General features: G+C 33.7%; 3 protein-coding genes across 13 annotated transcripts in view; 2 read left to right on the forward strand and 1 right to left on the reverse strand.

Moving 5' to 3' along the window:
* The window catches only part of LOC123714722 (protein unc-80 homolog), a 50,191-nt gene extending 41,240 nt beyond the window's left edge, over positions 1–8,951 (reverse strand). For 6 of the 10 annotated variants that reach the window (XM_045669149.1, XM_045669148.1, XM_045669147.1 and 3 more), the window contains exons 1-14: positions 8,844–8,951; positions 8,397–8,540; positions 8,006–8,032; positions 7,523–7,543; positions 7,292–7,437; positions 6,885–7,050; positions 6,523–6,739; positions 6,241–6,428; positions 3,296–3,456; positions 2,849–2,942; positions 2,368–2,471; positions 1,055–1,427; positions 850–983; positions 417–446 (exon numbers count right to left, since the gene is read on the reverse strand). In XM_045669149.1, coding sequence (XP_045525105.1) covers positions 417–446; positions 850–983; positions 1,055–1,427; positions 2,368–2,471; positions 2,849–2,942; positions 3,296–3,456; positions 6,241–6,428; positions 6,523–6,739; positions 6,885–7,050; positions 7,292–7,437; positions 7,523–7,543; positions 8,006–8,032; positions 8,397–8,519 — 1,784 coding nt within the window. In that variant the 5' untranslated portion in view covers positions 8,520–8,540; positions 8,844–8,951. Of the gene's footprint in view, positions 1–416; positions 447–849; positions 984–1,054; positions 1,428–2,367; positions 2,472–2,848; positions 2,943–3,295; positions 3,457–6,240; positions 6,429–6,522; positions 6,740–6,884; positions 7,051–7,291; positions 7,438–7,522; positions 7,740–8,005; positions 8,033–8,396; positions 8,541–8,843 lie in introns of those variants that run through there. The other 4 variants (XM_045669144.1, XM_045669145.1, XM_045669146.1 and 1 more) reach the window with 4 other exon arrangements.
* A 2,040-nt stretch (positions 8,952–10,991) lies between these two features.
* Positions 10,992–15,171, forward strand: LOC123714084. Its single transcript, XM_045668185.1, has 9 exons — positions 10,992–11,049; positions 11,261–11,368; positions 11,973–12,143; positions 12,446–12,504; positions 12,914–13,231; positions 13,852–13,924; positions 14,046–14,173; positions 14,500–14,655; positions 14,923–15,171. The coding sequence occupies exons 1-9, from the start codon at positions 11,034–11,036 to the stop codon at positions 15,130–15,132; spliced, it is 1,239 nt and encodes a 412-aa protein (XP_045524141.1). The 5' UTR covers positions 10,992–11,033; the 3' UTR covers positions 15,133–15,171.
* A 384-nt stretch (positions 15,172–15,555) lies between these two features.
* On the forward strand, positions 15,556–19,233 carry LOC123714085 (myosin light chain alkali). 2 transcript variants are annotated; one of them, XM_045668187.1, is made up of 7 exons: positions 15,557–15,687; positions 15,920–15,947; positions 16,722–16,879; positions 17,133–17,283; positions 17,671–17,757; positions 18,270–18,332; positions 19,024–19,233. In XM_045668187.1, the coding sequence occupies exons 1-6, from the start codon at positions 15,685–15,687 to the stop codon at positions 18,293–18,295; spliced, it is 453 nt and encodes a 150-aa protein (XP_045524143.1). In that variant the 5' UTR covers positions 15,557–15,684; the 3' UTR covers positions 18,296–18,332; positions 19,024–19,233. The 2 variants fall into 2 exon arrangements, with proteins under 2 accessions (XP_045524142.1, XP_045524143.1); XM_045668186.1 differs by lacking the exon at positions 18,270–18,332 and having other exon boundaries at positions 15,556–15,687.

The following is a 19,233-nucleotide window of genomic DNA, read 5'->3' on the forward strand; positions in this document are numbered from 1 at the left end:
AAGACTATTTATTTCTAATTACACTATGTTTAGCTATAAAAACTGTCTACTTTTCGTCTATACTACTGTTATTGTACCCTGAGTATATATAAAATACAATTGTTAATACTAAGAGTCCTTAAACGTTTTCTAGAAAGCATTTAGCATGATGCTTTCTTCAGAAAAATCACCTCGTTTCAATTCACATTCGAATTATCGAGGTTAATGCACATTAAGGTGCATTTTGCATAAAGAAATGTGTAATTAAGACAATTCCACAGGCCCTTATGTCACTGTTTATTTTTTATTTAATCAAACCTGAAATCTTTAGAACACAGTACTAAAAGGCGTTATACACAATCTATGTTCAGAATATCTAGGAGCAAACAAAACCTGTCTACCAACGAAGCTCTACCTTGAAAATATCTGTCACTCACCCATTCGAAGCTAGCTCGTCAATGAGACAGCTAATCCATAAATATAGAATAAGCACCATAAAGACAGGAGAAAGAGAAAAAATATTTTTAAATAGAAAATGACCCGTGTACTAAAGTAAGCATGCTGTGCTCCGACCGAAAGGAGAATGCCCATTATATGGGTCGCTTATAACAAAATTTTAATATTGGAATAAAAATTGGAGAACATTGAGGGTATTTTAAAATTTTATGATAATTGCTAGGGTAGTTGATATTGAAACCTATTAAAGTTTAAGTACGAGTTATTTTTATAGGCACAGATTTGGGCAATCTCCTTTATGTATGTTGTAAATACACTAAGTCGCCTAGAAAATAATTTTAAGCTTTAGTTTTTATAACTTTGAAAAATCCCTACTACATATAATACACTTGATTAATTAAAGAATTATCTTACCTAAGACTCGGCATACTTTTCCCTTTAACAAGGTTACACTGCATATCACCAGTCAATCTCGTTCCCAACGGGAAATTGCTCGCCAAAGCCGAATTCGGCCGATCTTCAGTATTGTCCAATGATCTATGGTACTCCTGATAAAGAAAACAAAATTACCAACCAGAAAAAGTGGAAGAATAAAAAATCTAGAAAAAAGAATATCTACAGAGATCATTCTTACGGCAGTATGAAAACTAAACTTGTGTTCGTCTTGGCCAATTTTCTCCAAGGCCTTCTCCGATTTCGAAAGTAGTTTTGTCTCAACAAATGCTTTTAGGTCGGACATTTTCATTTTCCGCTTTATCTTCTCACTTGCACGTCTTATCATTAAATTATCTTCGTCGATTTTAGGTGATTGGGCAAAGGGAGCTTCTGTTATCGGCATTTCTTTCGTTTCAGGAATTTCTATGAAGTTTTTCAAGGAGTCTTTGAGATCCGAGCTTTGGTATATAGATACTTCTATTTTAGGTATAGGTAAGGAGTTGCTACGTTTCCGTGGATGCGTTTGTTTTGTTACATCGTCGCATATGTCGCGCAATCTGAACAAAGTAAGATACACTTTACCATATTTTTTCCTTACGTATTTGGACGAGATCACTTTCAAGCGATAATAATAATAAACGGGCCACCCATCCCCTTAATATATGTATTATTAAGTCTCATTATACTATACTGTTTATGCAACGAGTGTATATAATAATAAATGTATAAATAAAAAATTGTGTGCGTCTGCTAGTGTACACTTGTAAGAAGTGAAACTCTTGTATGACCTTATTTTTCTAAAAATGATCTACTATATGCAGCTTATTTTATTTTACCTTATCACTACTAAGATTATTACAGAATGTCATTAATTGTAATAGAATTATTACCATCATTGTTATCGTTATTATATATTTTTGTTATTAATGGTTTCTCTGCTACTCAACTGTGGTAGGTAGAAGAAAAAGATGGCGCATAACGGAAAAATGTGACGGTAATTTTTTTCCAACGCCGATAAAGAACTTTCATTTCAGAAATATAGAACAAGTCTTTGCACAAAGACTACATTTTTCTATAAAATAATCTAAATTAAAAAGTTACGGAACGTTACGTTGTGTTCGTCTTTAGACGGTTTTTTTATGTTAACATTTGGTGGTGCTGCGAACGGCACCATTCTTTTTATTAAATCGTTTCATTAATTTAATATATTTTTCCGACAAATCTAGGTGGAACGGCCTGAAGGTCTTTAATACTACTTACTAACAGTTCTAGTGTTATCCTTGTATTAATTTGTTGCTCCAGGTCGCATAGACGGCTACTAGGCCAAACATTGGCATATTTGTACTTAACCATATATTCTACGCAAGAAATAAACAAGATTGAGAGATCTACAATATTTAGTTTAGAAAATATGTATATTAAAAATGTAGACTATGAAATGAACTTGTAAATAATGTTTTACTTTTTCATCGATTTAAAATTAATAAAAATATTTACCGATTATACAAATAATGTAACGCCCAATAAACGCCCTCTTCCTGCCACTGAGCAGAAAACAGACAACGCAGAGTTGCCACATCCAGTATTGTTGCTGCTGATACCTGAAAATATCAAATGCCAAGTCAGCGAAATAGCGCTCGATATTTTGTTAGTAGGTTGAAGAAGATGCGATGGTGTTTTTTAGGGGAAGAAAGCTGATTATTAGAGGTTAGATCTGGATTAAAAATTCCTTGTAAAAGCAATGTTAAAATATAAATATGATGGGATTTATTTAACATCAAAGAATTAAAAACTTTTTTTAATACGTCGAAACAACCTTATGTCTTTTTTTTAAATATATCAGTCCAATAAAACCGATGTTAATTTGTCCCTTTCTATTAAGTTGCAATTACAATGCGGTATACAGAGACAAATTACTTTAGATATGTCTGTAGGTTTTTTTAAGCATATTAATGTTTAACATTTTTACATCACTTACATTGGTTGGTTTTGTAGGGGACTTTTCAACTGATGACGGTGTTTTCAGGAGAGGAGGTCCTCCACTGTCCGACAGTGATTCTTTATCTGAGGAACTTTAACCATATTTTAGAATGGATAAAAAACTCAAGTTAAATTTTTCTATCAAATCGAAAATTTCAGAACTTGAAGGATTCATTTAGTATATTCAGTGAACAACGTTTAATAAGACTGAAAAACTTTAATAGTTATGGAATCAAAGTAAAAAAACTGCTTAAGAAAATTAAATAGGTATGACATATATAATATTTCCTGGTTATCTCACATTATTTCAGACCGAAGTTTTGCGGGGGTCAATATTCAAGACGATAAAACAGCAGAGACATTCTATAATTTTTTTTTATTAAAATATATACTTTTAAACTTCAACAAATAATTGCAATATTATGACTAAATACTAAAAATTAACCTCATTTTTGTAATCTGTGGAAGAGGTTTTATTCCTGGCAATGTGGGTTTCGGAGTATCCGGCTTCCGAATTTGAAATATGCTAGGGTCCGCTGCGTACACGGTGTAGGCACCCTTATTTTGACCACCATAGTTGGATTCGGATGGAAGACGGTATATAAACTGAAAACGGAATCAAATATCAACGTGTAAGCGTAATAACGTTTCTTACCATAATGCAAATACATTAAAATCGAATATTTTTGTAATCTATTTATTTAAGACACAAAGAGAATGCTGATACTAAATTCAGTTACTTGAAAAAGTTTACCAGATTATCATGCACCATAATATTACGGTAGATTTTTTTAAAATACAGTCAAATCCGTATACGTCCCGGCTGAACTCTATGTATTAGGTACCTAATAACAATACTAAACAACAATATTTATAATAGATTTTGACTGCATGAATATTAAGGATAATTCATTACAAAACTTATTATCAAAATTAATATAAAAAATTTTAAGACAAAAACTCTAAAGATTGGAATAAAGTACATAATGGGACCGTTCAAGTATTATGTAAGCAGATTTATTAATTTATGCCCCAAAAAAAAATTAATAGGAAATCAGTATTTAATGCTAACGAGTACTACTCATAAGTCTAGTCTGTTATCTTGTTTAGAGCAAATAAATGTAAATATAGACATACATTTTAAATGTACACTAGTTATAGGCAGCGGCTCGTAAGTCTAGCGCTGGCCGATTCGTGGAGGGGATTGCTGCGCATGTGTACTGTCGCGCACGCAATACATTATATGCCACTTTGATTAATGATTACCTAAATAACGATATTAAGCTGAACGAAATGTGAAGGATAGCTGCTGCGCATGATTACTGTCGCGCATGTAAGTAATATTACCTATCTATTTGATATAATAAGACAGTAAAAAAGTGTCTGTACATAGAACGTATTTCCAAAAAAGACCTAAGATATTTTAAGAAGCTTATGGGATATAGAAAAATAAAAACATTATCTTTTAATTTGTCATTTTTTATTAATCTGAATCAGAGAACGGTATCACGCCTTCAATGGTCTTGCGACAAGGCCTTTTGCTTACTGAGGGCCCGGGCTCAGGACTGCTTCGTTCGTCAGCACTAGCGTCATCTTCATTGCTATACTCGGAACTATCTCCATCGACATGAATAATGAATTGTTCTGTTACCAAATCCACGACATGATCACTCTTTGCATATTGCTCTTCTATATCCTTCACCTTTTTACACAACTTTTGCCAATCCCATGTACCCATTAGTAAAACCTTTTCTTGTATTAGGTCTATACATTTACTGACACTCCATTTTATATTTTTGCTGCCTACATGCCATTTCATTTCAATCGGATTTAGGTCGGGGTGGTATGGTGGTTGTCTCAGTACCTGATGACCTCGTTTAGCTAGGATTCGATCAATCGAAAATGTTTTAAATTTATCTTTGTTGATCTTTATTAAATTGTATAACTGAGGCTTCAAATGTGTTTCCTCGTACTGTATACCTTTTTCAGTGAGCCAGGCCTGCCTGTCTTTAGCTTTTTTAGAATTAGAGGTTGGTGCGCGATCCCACTGCTTATTATGATAGGACGCGTTGTCGACTACCAGCTTTATATAAATAGCAGGTATAAACCCAGTATCAGACCCTGCGTGGACAATGACAACTCGCTTTCCTTTCGAAATAGGTTTCTTAAGCCCCTTAGTAGTACCATCGGTCCAGGCTTTTGAAGAAGAGTGCGATGAATCTACGTAAGATTCGTCTGTATAAATAATAGGCTTCCCTCTTGGCGACATTTCTTTATTTTCCTTAAATATTCGATACGTTGCAAACGTCTATTAGAAGTCTCAATCAGCACTTTCCGGTTTTTTTCGGTGTTTTTCCACCGAAATCCCAAACTCCTAACTATTCGCCGAAGACTTCGTTCTGAGCCTTTGAAATTTATGTCATCTTCTAGCTGCTTTTTAAGCTTTCCGATGGTAGGAAGTTCATTATTTGTCTTGTGAAAGTTATGAATGGTTCTCTTTATTAATCCTTGGTCGATATTTGTAACCGGTTATGTTCTGGAACGTTATTTGCCAGGTGTTCTGAACACTGTGATCAAATCAGAACTTTTGGCTTGATTGGAGATGTTTCTTACCGTTGCAATTGACGTTTTTGTTGACTCTGCTATCCTTTTTTGGATTTTACCTAATTCGCTGATTATACTATTAAATTTTATGTTTCTTGCCTCAATGATTTCGGCAGTTTGTTTTATCTGGCTCTAATTTACAATGTTGCTGTCTGAATTACTGAACAAAGTATTTGTAGCTTCGTCAATCTCACTTTGGATTTGTTTCAAAGAATCAATTAATTCGTTAGATTCCCTTTTTTAAAAAAACAATTCACGTCATAAACCATTTTCCTGGCCTGTCTTTTCAGAACAGTATTTGTTCTAGGCATATTCACTTTAAAGTCACAAACAAACTTAAAAACAAATAACAAACAACAAAACACTAACGAATTCAAACGTAACAAAAAACAACAAAACGTAACAACAGTAACAATAATATTAATGACGCGACTGTACACGGGATGTGCGCGGGGCGTCTTATCGGTGCCGGGGACGGAATGCGAATGGAGAGCCAATCGACGCTACGCGCGCCCGCTCTTCATTCCGCTAGCCCCCCTCAGGTACCTTATTTTTTACTTCTGCGCAATAACGGTCAGCCGGCGGTCAGCAGTAGAGTTTCGTGCCGCTACTTGTACCAACAGTAAAAAAAAATATCATATTAACACTTTGTTAATGTGTTCTACTATAAACAGTGTACTTCTCCCTCAAAGGTGGGGAATTCATCAACTGAACTAAAACATAAATGTCCATGGATTGCATTAGTTGCTTGTGCATATTATAGAAATAAATGTAATAAATAAATACCACATGTTCCTCTTCGGTACTGGAACTTTCCTCTGGTATTGTTTCAGGAAATATTGTATCTTTAGGTGATGATAACCATGGCTCCTCTTCGGTACTTGCTTGCTTTGAGGGGGCGTCTGATTGGCTTATAGATATATTCTGACTTGGAGGGCTGCTATTAATGATACCTTCTTCTTTAGAAAATTTACCTAAAATTTTTTAGGAGTCATTAAACCATCAAATAACTTTAATATAGCTTTGCTAGATACTTTTGTGGCATTTAAAGTAAATTAAGAAACTTACGCCCTAAAAACACATCACCATGCTGTTGTCGCTTTGAATATTTCCCTCCAAAAGGTTTTGGTTTAGGTTTAACATGAGTTGTAAAGCAGGGAGCATCAGGATGCCTATATTCCCATAATGCTTGCCATAATTTTAAACCATTCTCCAATCTATAGTTTGTAGTAAAATCTGACTCCTTCAAATGATGAGATATTGGGGCAAAAAGGAATACAAAAAGCTGAAATTGAGATTTAAATTTAAAAGCAATATTATGGAAAAATAAATTATGCATAAGACACAAATGCTTGCTTCTTAACATACTTTCGGCTAAGGAATAATTTATAAGTTGCTATCGTGAGAAAATATGAATCTTTATAACTTACAGTGATTGCTGGAATGGAGAAAAGATAGTGAAAAGGGTTAGAAAAAAACTTCCCATTTTCATAATCATTGTCAGCACACTCATCAGAAGCATCAAGTAAGATCCAATGTAATGTATACAACAGTTTTGTCTCCACATTTCCTAAAGATTGCATATTGTCTTTTACTCTAAAAATTTAGAAAGAACATTATTTATTTAACTAAAATTTGTATAAAGCTAGTAAAGAATTGATTACCAGGTAATTTGTAACCCAATGAAATAAATCAATTTTATTATTTTAAAAATGTCCACAATTCAGTTGTGATACTGAGTAAAACCCAGAAACTTTTTAATGTTCATCTACATAATGATTAGATTTAAACTTTGTTTGGGATTATAATATATTTACGATAAGTAATTTGTATTCACCTGTTGTGTAGTAAAGCAGCTAATGAATGCATTACATGAGGCAAAGCCGCTTGTATAAGACGCCATCGTGGAATACTTTCAATTGCTTCTGTGAGACTGTTGGTCAGACCAAATCTTAGATTTTGTACCAATACTTTCTCGAAGGACTAAAAAAGTATTTAATAATGAATTACTATCGGTACACTCGGTATTCGAACGTAAAGTGAAACTGTTTTGAAAAAATTAACTTACCTTACAAGCCTCTTTTAGCTCCTATTTTCAGCATGAAAAAGAAAAGACAATAACATATATCGGAATTTGTATTTTGTAAACATTGATCATTAATGCGGCATGATTTTGAATATTGAGCACCACCGCCACCAAATCTTGAATTCTGTTGACAGTGACATTTGGATATTGTATCAATATATTGACGTAATAGTTTTTCTCTGGGTTGCCATCCACAAGTCTACAAAATATCATCTGAATTGTGAATATAACTTACATTCACAGGGGGCTAGGTAGTTCAGCTTTATAGAAATAACTTTAAATACGTTGCACCTTTCATAATTCCTCCATTATTTATAAAGCTTTTCATGAAAACTATATGGTGTTTGGAATGCATCATTATTATACAATTATGTCCAAAAAAGCTTATCTTTTTAGGTGAAAAAAGTAAGCCCTTAATAAGTTTTAAAAATCATTAAAATTGTGCACTATTCAATGCTTACTTACGTGATGTCCAGGAGCTCGTTGGCAGAACTGCATGTTGACAATAAACAACAACACATTAAATACATTGCTTAGTGCATACAAAAGCCCCATTAATGATATGTTGACAGCGTGGATTTGCGTTGCAATTGTATTTTTTCTTTAAATCAGTATTATACATAGGGTATTCTTAAATGTATCTTTGAGGATAAGCAACATTATATGTAACAACTCTTTTTTTTAAATATGTTTGGTTAACTGCGCTATTCTAGGGATATTCTCATGTAAGAAAAAGCTTTTTGGAAAAGCGTGTTGGAAAGTCAAAGGCTGTCACATCGAACACATTAAAGGATTTCCCTCTCGCGAGGCACAGCTAGTGTTAAAACACTTATAGGATATGATACTGTAATCTTACCATGCAAGCTGCATCGTGGACTTTTCCAAATTTTGGTCGCACGAAGGGTGTGCTTTGTCTCCACAGAAATATTTGGAATGCAAACGGCACCAGGTCTTCACTATTAGTTTCATCTTCAGACATGTCTGTGACCTTCACGCTAACCTTTTAATAATAAAACATAGTGTAATATAAAACCACTCCTTTTTTAATGGACAATTCAATTCACTTAGCTTTAAACTTTAGTCGTAAAACTATAGCAAAATTACTGATTTAACGAGTTAGCTACAGTTTACAAATATACGATCCGCATTTGGTATTAAATTACGAAGATGTTCTATTAAACTATTTTTAAATTTATACCCACAAATAAAAACAAAGCCGTAATTAAAAATCACTAAATTATACGTATGATATGTATTTTGAATTTATCAAATAATAAATAATTGACTAATAATAATAACTTACTTCGCATTATTGGATTATCAAACTAAGAATATTTAGCACAAAGAGATATTAATAGTGTTTATATTAATCTAAAATTTAAACATTTGTGGACGCGTGTGCCCTCGGAGAAGGTTTTTCTGAATGAGAGCAAAACCTCCATGGCGCATTCGCAGTTTACTCTTTCTTAGGGCTGGCGACAATGCCTTAATAATATAACAAATCTTTTCGCTACGATTATATCTTAAACGACACAATAGAACAATTTAAATATTTCGGATGTATTACGGTTAATATTCCAATATGAGACCTCAGTTTTTCCTATTTTCAAATTACCTTGAACATTGTAAAAGTCTAGTTCAAAATTATCGGTTTAATTCAAATGGCTTTATGACGTATATTAAAAACTTCCTATATCAGCCCTAAAATAGGATTAAATCGATCGCTGCGCCGTAACCTGCGAAGCTGCAGCCTCTCGTTGCTATGGTGACGGCTATTTGGTTCAGTTAGATGACGACTCAGCGAAATCTCCAGAGCTATTGTTTCTGTTGGAATTGTGAAGTACCTTGAAGCAATACTTTACAATGTGACATTTTTAAACTGTAAATGTAACTTTACGCAATTTCGGTAGCCATTTTAATATTATATTTAAAATATTTGAAGTTTTTTTTACATAAAATTTATGTACGTAACAAAGATTTCTTTGTTTGTTTGCTCCTATGTTTACAATAACTTAAGGAAAAACGAAGGGAAGTATAATTAAGAGCTGAATCTTTATTAGAGCATATCGGCATATCATAGATAGATTGGATGTATTATTATTACTAATCTCCGACTTGGAACTTGGTCACATATTACTTAGTTCATTATGCAGTAAATATTAGAGTACTTACTAATAATATTCTATATTGTGTGTAAAATTAAATGTATGCGTACTGTCGCGAACAATTTACTTTATAAATAGAGTCGGGTGTGGCGTCAATAAACATTTCCTACTTTATAGATTGCTTCCCACTAAAAGAATTACGACTCACCCATACCACTGTTTACCTACGTTTAGTTTATAATAATGAGGTCATAGAAGTGAATTAATTTAAACAAAATTATTATCTATTTGTTTCTTTTATGCTCAAACAGAGATTAGACAGATTACGACTAGAACCAAACTGTCTACTAACCAGAACTTTTAAATGAAATCTCGCTCTTCTGAAGGGGCTACATAAATCAGCACGGTTAATAACCGCTTTATACAATTTATAATATAGTGATCGGAAAAAAGTAATTGATTAATATATATATATATATATATTAATCAATTATAAATATATATAATACTCGTACCGAAATTCGCAGTCATAATCCCAGTAACTTAGTTTCAAAATCCGATGAAGTTAACTTAAATTAGAATCCATATTCTGATCGATATTATTAGACAAAGTAGGGAAATTTACAATAAAGCGTCGCTTTCCATCCCACCTAGAAATAAATAAGGAAAGAATTTTATAAAAAAATCCTTTGTTTGAAAATCCTTTAGATTTATTACGTATTAGCCAACGCGCATTCTTCCCTAATATCTAAATAACATTGAGTACAATCGAGAAGCATTCAAAAATAGTTCGAGGTTGAATATTATTGGGTTTGGCTGGGCGTTACCAAACTCGTCTGAAATTATGAAATAAAAATAACAAATATGAGTCAAAATTTTTGAAACTACATACAAATGGACAAATATACTAAAAGGAAAAAATATTGATCGATTACTAATGAGATTTTCGTAGCTGTGTCTTCGTAATATTTAGCAATGATAAACTAAAAATAACTCTCAACCAAAACGTACTTATACAATTTAACATACTGGAGTCATACGTCTCGAGTCACAAACCCTAAATTAAAACCAGAATCTTATGTTAAAATTTTATTAAAACATATTTTTATCTAAAGGATAGCCGTGAGTAACGATGGAAATGGCACAATGTGTTTTGAGACCATTCGCGAAACGGGCAGCTGTAGGAGATTTCATACAAAAATCGCATTCGTATTTACTGCCCACCCGAGATGGAACCCTAATGATATGAACGGCCTGTTCACCCCACCTGACAAAATAATAAATATTTAATATGAAACCTCTTTTCCTGTTGCACATTTAGAAATGACAATGTCATAGTTTGTCACTGATCAATCATATTTCTTATATAAAACCTACAATATATTGAAATGACAAATAAGGATGGTAAGAATATAAATTTAAATCTTAGAGAGTTAGGGTAACCCATCTGCATATTTTGCTGATATATCAAATAGATTGTAGGTGAATTAATCTCACATATGCTATCAACGCTAAAGGCTAGCATATATAAACTGGTTCGCCAACAACTAAACTCAAGGCCCCACTAAAGAGATAGACATTTTAATTTACTATTTTTCGAAATTTATTCGTCTAGATGAGATCCAACAAGGCGACCCTCGGGCTGCCACCGTGATGGCTATTCATCTGGTGCGACAGGTGCTAGATGAAGCCTATATAATTGCTAATGCAGCCCATGATTCTGGTAACTAGAATACATATTACATAATAGATACCACAAAATAATACTTTCTTTGGACCATTATGTTTCGCTTATATCGCAGTTTCTTGGCATATTTTTCTCAAACCAAAGTTTTGTAAGTTGTACAGATATGTAGGTCTTGGATGGTTTCCTACAAACAGCGATAAATAATGAATGGCGCACTGGCAGGTGATGGTTCCGATCACTTACATCCGATTTCTTTTTTTTATAAGGCGGGGCAAACAGGCACGAGATTATCTGATGTTAAGTGATACCGATTCCCATAGACACTACATGCCAGAGGGCTCGAGTGTGCGTTGCCGGTCTTTTTATAATTCGTACGCTCTTTTCTTGAAAGACCATTAGTCGGTTCGGAAATACTTCAGTGGGTAGCTGGTTCCACACAGTGCTGGTGCGCGGCATAAACTGCCTTAAACAACACTGAATTGTAGAACGAAGGTCCTCGAGGTGATACGGATGTAATTGCGTATTCTTCCTCGACGCCCGAAGATGAAATGCATCTATCTGATTTCAGTTCTTAGAATCTAAATCTAGATCTTCGAAGCGGTTCAGAATAAACGATTCTAACCTTGTATGTAAATTTCAGGCGAACCATGGCAATACGTGTCGGGCCTAACAAAATTAAGACGATGCACTATTGATGAAACAAACGAAGAAGATAAAGCTTTTCCAATGTTAGCTGTCAACATATATACTGACAGTAAATTATATAAAACACCAAGCAAGGTTGTAACATCGACACCACAAAAGGCAGCAGGTACGAATCTTTATATACATGGTCAATAGCTGGTAGGACTTTGCATATACCCCGTACGTTCTCCGTAAATACGGATATCGTAGTGTACTCTATTGATATATGAATTACCACTGAGATATTTTGTATTTGGTATACCTTCACATCTGTTTCTTTATACAAAGCGTAAGCGTGTTTTGTCTCCAAATAAAACTACAATTATTTTTGACCTTTTATTTTAATGTCATTGTCATGTTTTTATAATTATTAAGTAGAATTTAAATCTTTAACTAAAATATCCAGTAAGTATGATTTGTTTATTTTAGGCATTTCTGTGAGTCCAAACGACCACACTTTGATTGGACAAGGGGATGAAGAATTCATCGTAAGTGTTAATTACATGTTAATTACATATCTAAATACTTTATGAAATGTATTTAGGAGATTTAATGAAGGTGAGAATCGAGTTATACAATAGTAGATGTATAACTGTACTGTAGTTCTAATTCTGGCGAATCAGAATTAAACCAAACTTCTGTGACAGTGCAAGAAATCTCTACATTTGTATATTTTTTTATTGTTGTTTTGTAGGTTTTCAACAAGAGAATTTACCTGATCATCAGTAATATTACATATAACCTCTGGGTTTCTTTTGCAATGGATAAATCTATATTTATAATACATTTCTGAAAGTCTTTTTAAAATATCTGTAAGCCAATGAGAGAAGATAAAAGTTCTCTGATCGTTAATCACTAAAATATAATTTGTTTAATAGCATCTTAATCCTAAAACAGGGTGACACAGACGAATCGAAGTCTACATCCATGTTCATCACACACCTTTTTGATATGAGTGACGTGGAACGAGATATGAGTTTCAATGAACCAGTATTGGAGCAAAACGAACCAAACAATCTAATTATGATTTCTATGAAAAAAATTATGGACTCATTCGTAGACTCTGCCATGAATTCGGCATTTGGTAATGAAACTCTTGAAACTGATTTGAAGGAATCTTCGGATACGATTACCTCCAGCTATTCATTTCTTGACGACGCAACTAATGAAGAAATATTGCCGAATACAAGTCGTCATGATGAAACATATTCGAAGGTTCGGAAGACGGAACATACTAGAATATTTACCCTTTCCTATTTAAAGTAGAGTGATGCCAGAAAGTTCTATTTATGATCTATATTTAAAAGAAAATACTGTGTCGTAAAAAATACAGTAAAAGTCATCATTACCATAAAATAGACCGTCTTAGTAGAAAACATTCCATCACTATTCACGAATATTATTATCTCATATATTAAGTAATAATAATCAATTCATATCAAAGTTTTTTTAATCAAATACAAAAACTGTTAATTATAGTTTTTTCACATTAGTATATATGTCACCGAAATATAACAAAATCCGCACATTTATAAATTCCCTAGCGAATTTATAAACTAACGGGATTTGTTTTGCTAATTTGTTGATTTTGTTACATTCCCGTGACATACATAAAAATACAATTTAATCTGTTTATTTGATTATTATATGATTCATTATTATACTTAAAAAGTAAAAAATCTATGTTAAACAAAACTTTCTCTTTATAATATTATGGATACCTCCTAGTTAGAATTTTTTTTATAAACAAAATCCATTGTGGAATATTTTTAGAAAAATATTTGTTTTGGTATTAGCATATTATAGTGCTAAACAATTGTATATTTCTTTGCCAGATGCCAAATGTTGATGCAACAATAAATAAACAAGACTTTGCTCGTTACGAAAAGGCCTTTTTGAGTTTAAATCGTACGTAAACTGATTTTTTAATTATACTCATAAATAAATACATTAGGACCAGAGAACTGCTATTGATACAATCTTACACAGCATGTGTGTACTTGTACTTCTTAAATAAATTTATTTTTAGGTGACTTTGAACAGTACTCGGATGACGACGAGGAACCAGTTCTACAGGATCCCAAAGGACTTAATTTACAAGAAATAGAACTTATGACTAGGGACTCCTCAAAGGACATCTCACCAGTAAAAGAAGTGGTATATTCTTTAACGTCTCTAAGCTCCTGTATAGGGGTAAATAATGTTTTTTTTAATATTACATACTTAACCTGTTTAAGGTTATGTGTGTCTATGGCTAAGTTTGTAATTGTTATTTTGCTAATATTCTTTTACTGTGTTATTAATGGTTATCATAGTTAACGAGCTTAGTTCTAGTGCTCTTTGCACTATATGGTTCGATCACACAGCATATTAGTTTTAAGACGACGACAAATGTTATTTATCATCGTTGGGTTAAACCGATTAAGTTGGGTTAGTTACTCAAATTGTCCTTTCATACATTTTAGTTTTAACGAATTTTCCAGAAAAAGAAAGAATTTGCTGCAGTTTCGGGTGTCTCAAGCTCAGCCCTAGGGTCCAAAAAGAGTAGCATTGTTCGTCGCTGTAAGACTCAGGGTGCTAGACTTATGGCTTGTCTGAGAAGTTGGTGGTGGAGACGTAAGATTCCTGGCAAGCGAAGGGTAAATTGTATAAGATTTTGTTATTGTCATCTGCTGTAAGTTCCAAAACCAAGATTTTTTTAGAAGTCTAAAATAAAAGATCTTTTCGTTACGAACGAACTGTTAAGTATAAATAATTAAATGATCTTCAGCTATATGCGCTAATAAAATAGACCCTGTAAATTAATTCAATTAAACCCATCATATTAAATTAGTTCAAGCGTTACAATGTTTACTAGAAATTATTCTTAGCCCCTATATTTTTGGTTAAAATAAATTATTTCTTAGGAATTTCGTGTTGCTGATTCACGTCGAGGTGTTTGTCCTCTTTCACCTGAGGCGAGGCGTAGAGCTGCCAGTTTGTTGGATGAGAGACAGCTGCGGAGCCCTACTCCAACTAGATCGGTCATCTGGAAGTTCAATACCATCAATGAAGCTCTAGTACATTCTGCGCAATGGAAGGAATTTACTTCCGACATGAAATCTAATGATGATTAGGGTTTATGTTAGCCGTCGCAAATATATGTTTTATTTGATTACTAGCCTTTTAAACCCGTTGCGTATAACCGTCTCACAACTTTAACTAATATAATCTAGATCTAACTAAAGCAAAGCGTAGTCAAATACTTATTTAGATAAGTAACTAATTGCGCACTTTTGTAAGGAATTTGTCCCAATCATAAATACGGTAAGAGTGGTTCGCACCTTTTAACGATATATATCTCTAGGTATGACATGGATACGATCGAAATAGTTTCACGTAAATGTAGATTTACCATTGGGATTCGCTTAGCTTTAGGTGTGATGTATAGTGTGAAAACTGTTTTCATCTCGCTCCAACTGTATAAAGCCGTACGTGTCTGAGAATACCGTGGGCATGGTTCATCTCCACCGAAAATAGCACAATCGCCGACTCCTGGGCTAAATCTCAAATATCCAGACGTGAGCGCCATCTGAGCCAGTTAAAACAGTCAGGCGAAAAGTTGCCGAGCTCCACTTCTTGTCTGAACGTCAGCCAGTGAAGACCGGGAGGGAACCATCTAACACAAAATGGTGAGTCAACCAGTGAATAGTGACATGGAGTTCAGTGGTATGGACTGTTCACAACGCATAGTGCACAATGTGATTATTCCGCTGACCGGAAATGCGTGTGCGTCGGCAAGTGATGTGCGAACAGCAAGGCATTTGTGATAAGATTAAGATTACACATTGTGTATTACACAATTTTGTCACACATCAACACATTTTGAAACGACAGTAACGAAAATCATTTGGTTATTTTCAGAGCGACCTCAGCAAAAACGACATCGAAAGTAAGTACGAATTTCATTACGAATAGCAGATCAACTATTTGTAAAATTACCTTGCATGGAACTTAACTATTATATTCTAACGAATAAATTTACTAATATAAATTATACTTGGTATTTGATTCACATGTTAATATGGCTAATACAGTTTCTCATAAAAGGCTACCGGGTTCGAATTAGTGACGTGGTACAATGCGCGCGCTGTGTTCCAAAATTATCTTCTTGCGTCACGTGATCTAACTATACCGTCCGCCCAAACAGAGAAACTCCACTCGGATTTCAGATCGCTCGAGCGCCATTTTTTGGCATAAGTACACATTGGACGATAACAGAATAGTTTATTGTTCCGGTTATACATATACTGGTGTATTATGTATTTTAATAAATATTATATCAATATCAAGGTCAACCATCAACTGCAGCAGCTGTCTGAATTGCGTCAAGATTACGTTGAATATTTATTAATAATCCTTTGAGGTAACTTAAATGCTATTTCGTTAAACAATACGTGAAAAAGCTATTCATCTTAGATATCATACGTATGGTATATATGTATGGAATTAGGGCAGACAATCGTGTTTATTATTAGACAGTGACTCAGAACAAATCAAAGGCGGACTGAAAGAAAAGTCGCCTTGCCTTAATGCTACGATTTGGAAATAACATTTCTAGAAGCTTTAACTCTTTGAATCAAATACGTAATCATAACTAATGAATGAATTCATGTTGGTAATTGGATTTGATTTAGAGAAATGTATCAATGGGATTGTTGAACAGGGGCATCTTTCGCCTTCTCCATCTACGACTTCGATGGCAGCGGCAAAGTTGATGCCATCAACCTGGGTGACGTCTTGAGGGCGCTCAACTCAAACCCCACACTGGCTACGATCGAGAAACTCGGCGGTACAAAGAAGAAGGGCGAGAAGATGCTTACGGTGAGTTATAACAATAAGATATAAAGATTTTTAATCTTCAAACTCACCTCTAATTTTTTTATAACAAAATCAAAAATCTGTAATGGACGGTAGGAAACTTAAAAAAGTTAAATGTATATCTGACTTGAGATTTATGGTATCGAATTTTCTTTTTTAAATGGACATTTGATTTATTCTTTTTGTTTTATGACCTAATCATATTACAACATATTGTAAATTTTAAATCAAATGTATATTGACGGAATTATTTCAGGTTGAAGAGTTCCTTCCCATCTACGCCCAGTGCAAGAAAGACAAAGACCAGGGCGTCTATGAAGACTTCTTAGAATGTCTTAAATTGTACGACAAGAACGAGAACGGTTTAATGCTTGGTGCTGAACTTACACACACACTCCTAGCTTTAGGTTGGTACTTTTATATTTGTAAATAGTATTTTTTTGCAGAAACGGGTTTCACTGAGTCTGCGTAATGGGTTGACTCACTTCCAAAACTTTGTAGCGCTAAGCGCATGATTCATCCATCACTTTGACAATCTTCTTTCGTAAGCATTACAATGACAATAAGTTATTTTCTTCTATATTGCCGATACGGTTTACGGAAGGAACAGTATTTTTTTAAAATAAAATTACCGGAAGTAGAAAACAACTTTAATTATTGAAGTCAACCGTGCCCGAATATAATCATATACTCTTCGAGATTTTGGAATTATTTACCAAATAGTGGCAAATAAGTAAGGAAACATGATCTTTTATCTGGCTGCAATGGTCTTTTCACATACATAACTTCTACAGGTGAGAAGCTGAATGATGACGAAGTAGCGGAAGTCGTAAAGGACTGCATGGATCCTGAAGACGACGACGGTATGATCCCATATGCATGTAAGTATATTAGAATGTTTATTGTTCTAAATTCGTGAATTGAATATTTGTAGATCCAAATATGTAGTTCGAAAATGGTTAACATAGATTGTGTTTATGATCCCCTTTTTTGAGTCTCAACTGAACTGAGTACTCTGTGTTGATTTTTGATACGTAGTCACAGAAAATATATAATTTAACTAAATACTTAAATTGAAAAATAAACGAAATTATTGTACATATATTTATAAATATACTTTTAATTGTAGTATAATTTAATAGTATTTTGTATAGAATATATTATTGCTTAGAATGGTATCGTTAAACGAATACTTTAAACAGAATTGCACCTTGTTTTTGAACAAATGAACGGTACTTCCAGAAATGAAATCCATGTTCCATCAAAAATATATATTCTTTCTTGATAATCGCGCATTGGTTATTAGCTTACACTTTTGTCCATTTGGAAGTACCGTTTCAAAAGCATCACTGAGACAGATGCGTTTGTGTGTTCATGTGTTGTCCCTTTCCAGCATTCCTGAAAAAGGTGATGGCGTAAAGGAAGTACCTGCCGTCATATCTTTAGTTATAAGATCGTAAGTCAAACGAAAATGTACGCTTCAAGCAAACGCTTTGTGTATTAAGCTTTTAAAAGTTCAGCAGCTTCTTTAAAGAAGAAAAAAAAATATTTTAACTGCGTGTATATACATGCATCTTTAAGAGCTTACCATTCCATCTATTATAATATTTAAATAATTGGAAACTTAGAACTCTTAAGCCATGTTGATGTCTTATTCGCTATATTTATGTATATGCAAAGGCTTTTCTGAGTAGGAATTTGCTTGGTGTCTTAAGGGTATTTTCCCCAACGTGCAGCTTTCAATGTTGTGAACAGCGCCTAAAGAGGTTTTTTGTTTTCGATGTCATCACGCTTTACTATAGAGTGGCCGTAGGTTGTCGCGTTTAATTAATGTAATTTTAAAATGTATTAAAATATTGGATGGAACAACAACAAATGTTTTGAGTTCATAATATTTTGAATTAAATAGACTTAAGCTTCTCTTAATTATACTTAATTAACACAAGATTGTTGTCGCGTGGTATAAGAGAGAGGCTTATAAGTTGTCCAGTTATTAGATAAACAGAAGTCATTTTAGTTTTTTTACTAAATATTCGCGAACTTTTTCCAACCACCTGCCGAAAGTACTACGAATGTCAACTATAGTCACTCTATAGGCTACTAATCAACACCTCTTCGTGTTCTAATTGTGTGTAACTGTTTCACAGCGTTCCTTAAAAAAATGGTTGAAGGCTGGCCACCAAAGCAAAGCAAGGAGGCTGCGCCGGCGGCCACAGAGGCGCCCGCGCAAGGCTAATAACCACACCATCCGCGCCAGCCCCCGCTCCACCAAAAGGCCATTCAGGACTTTAAAACATCTTGTACAATATCTTTATGTACATATATAATATTAAATGCCAAAGAACTGTAAACGCGCA

This window comes from Pieris brassicae, chromosome 9, assembly GCF_905147105.1.
Source record: "Pieris brassicae chromosome 9, ilPieBrab1.1, whole genome shotgun sequence".
NCBI classification, from domain to species: domain Eukaryota; kingdom Metazoa; phylum Arthropoda; class Insecta; order Lepidoptera; family Pieridae; genus Pieris; species Pieris brassicae.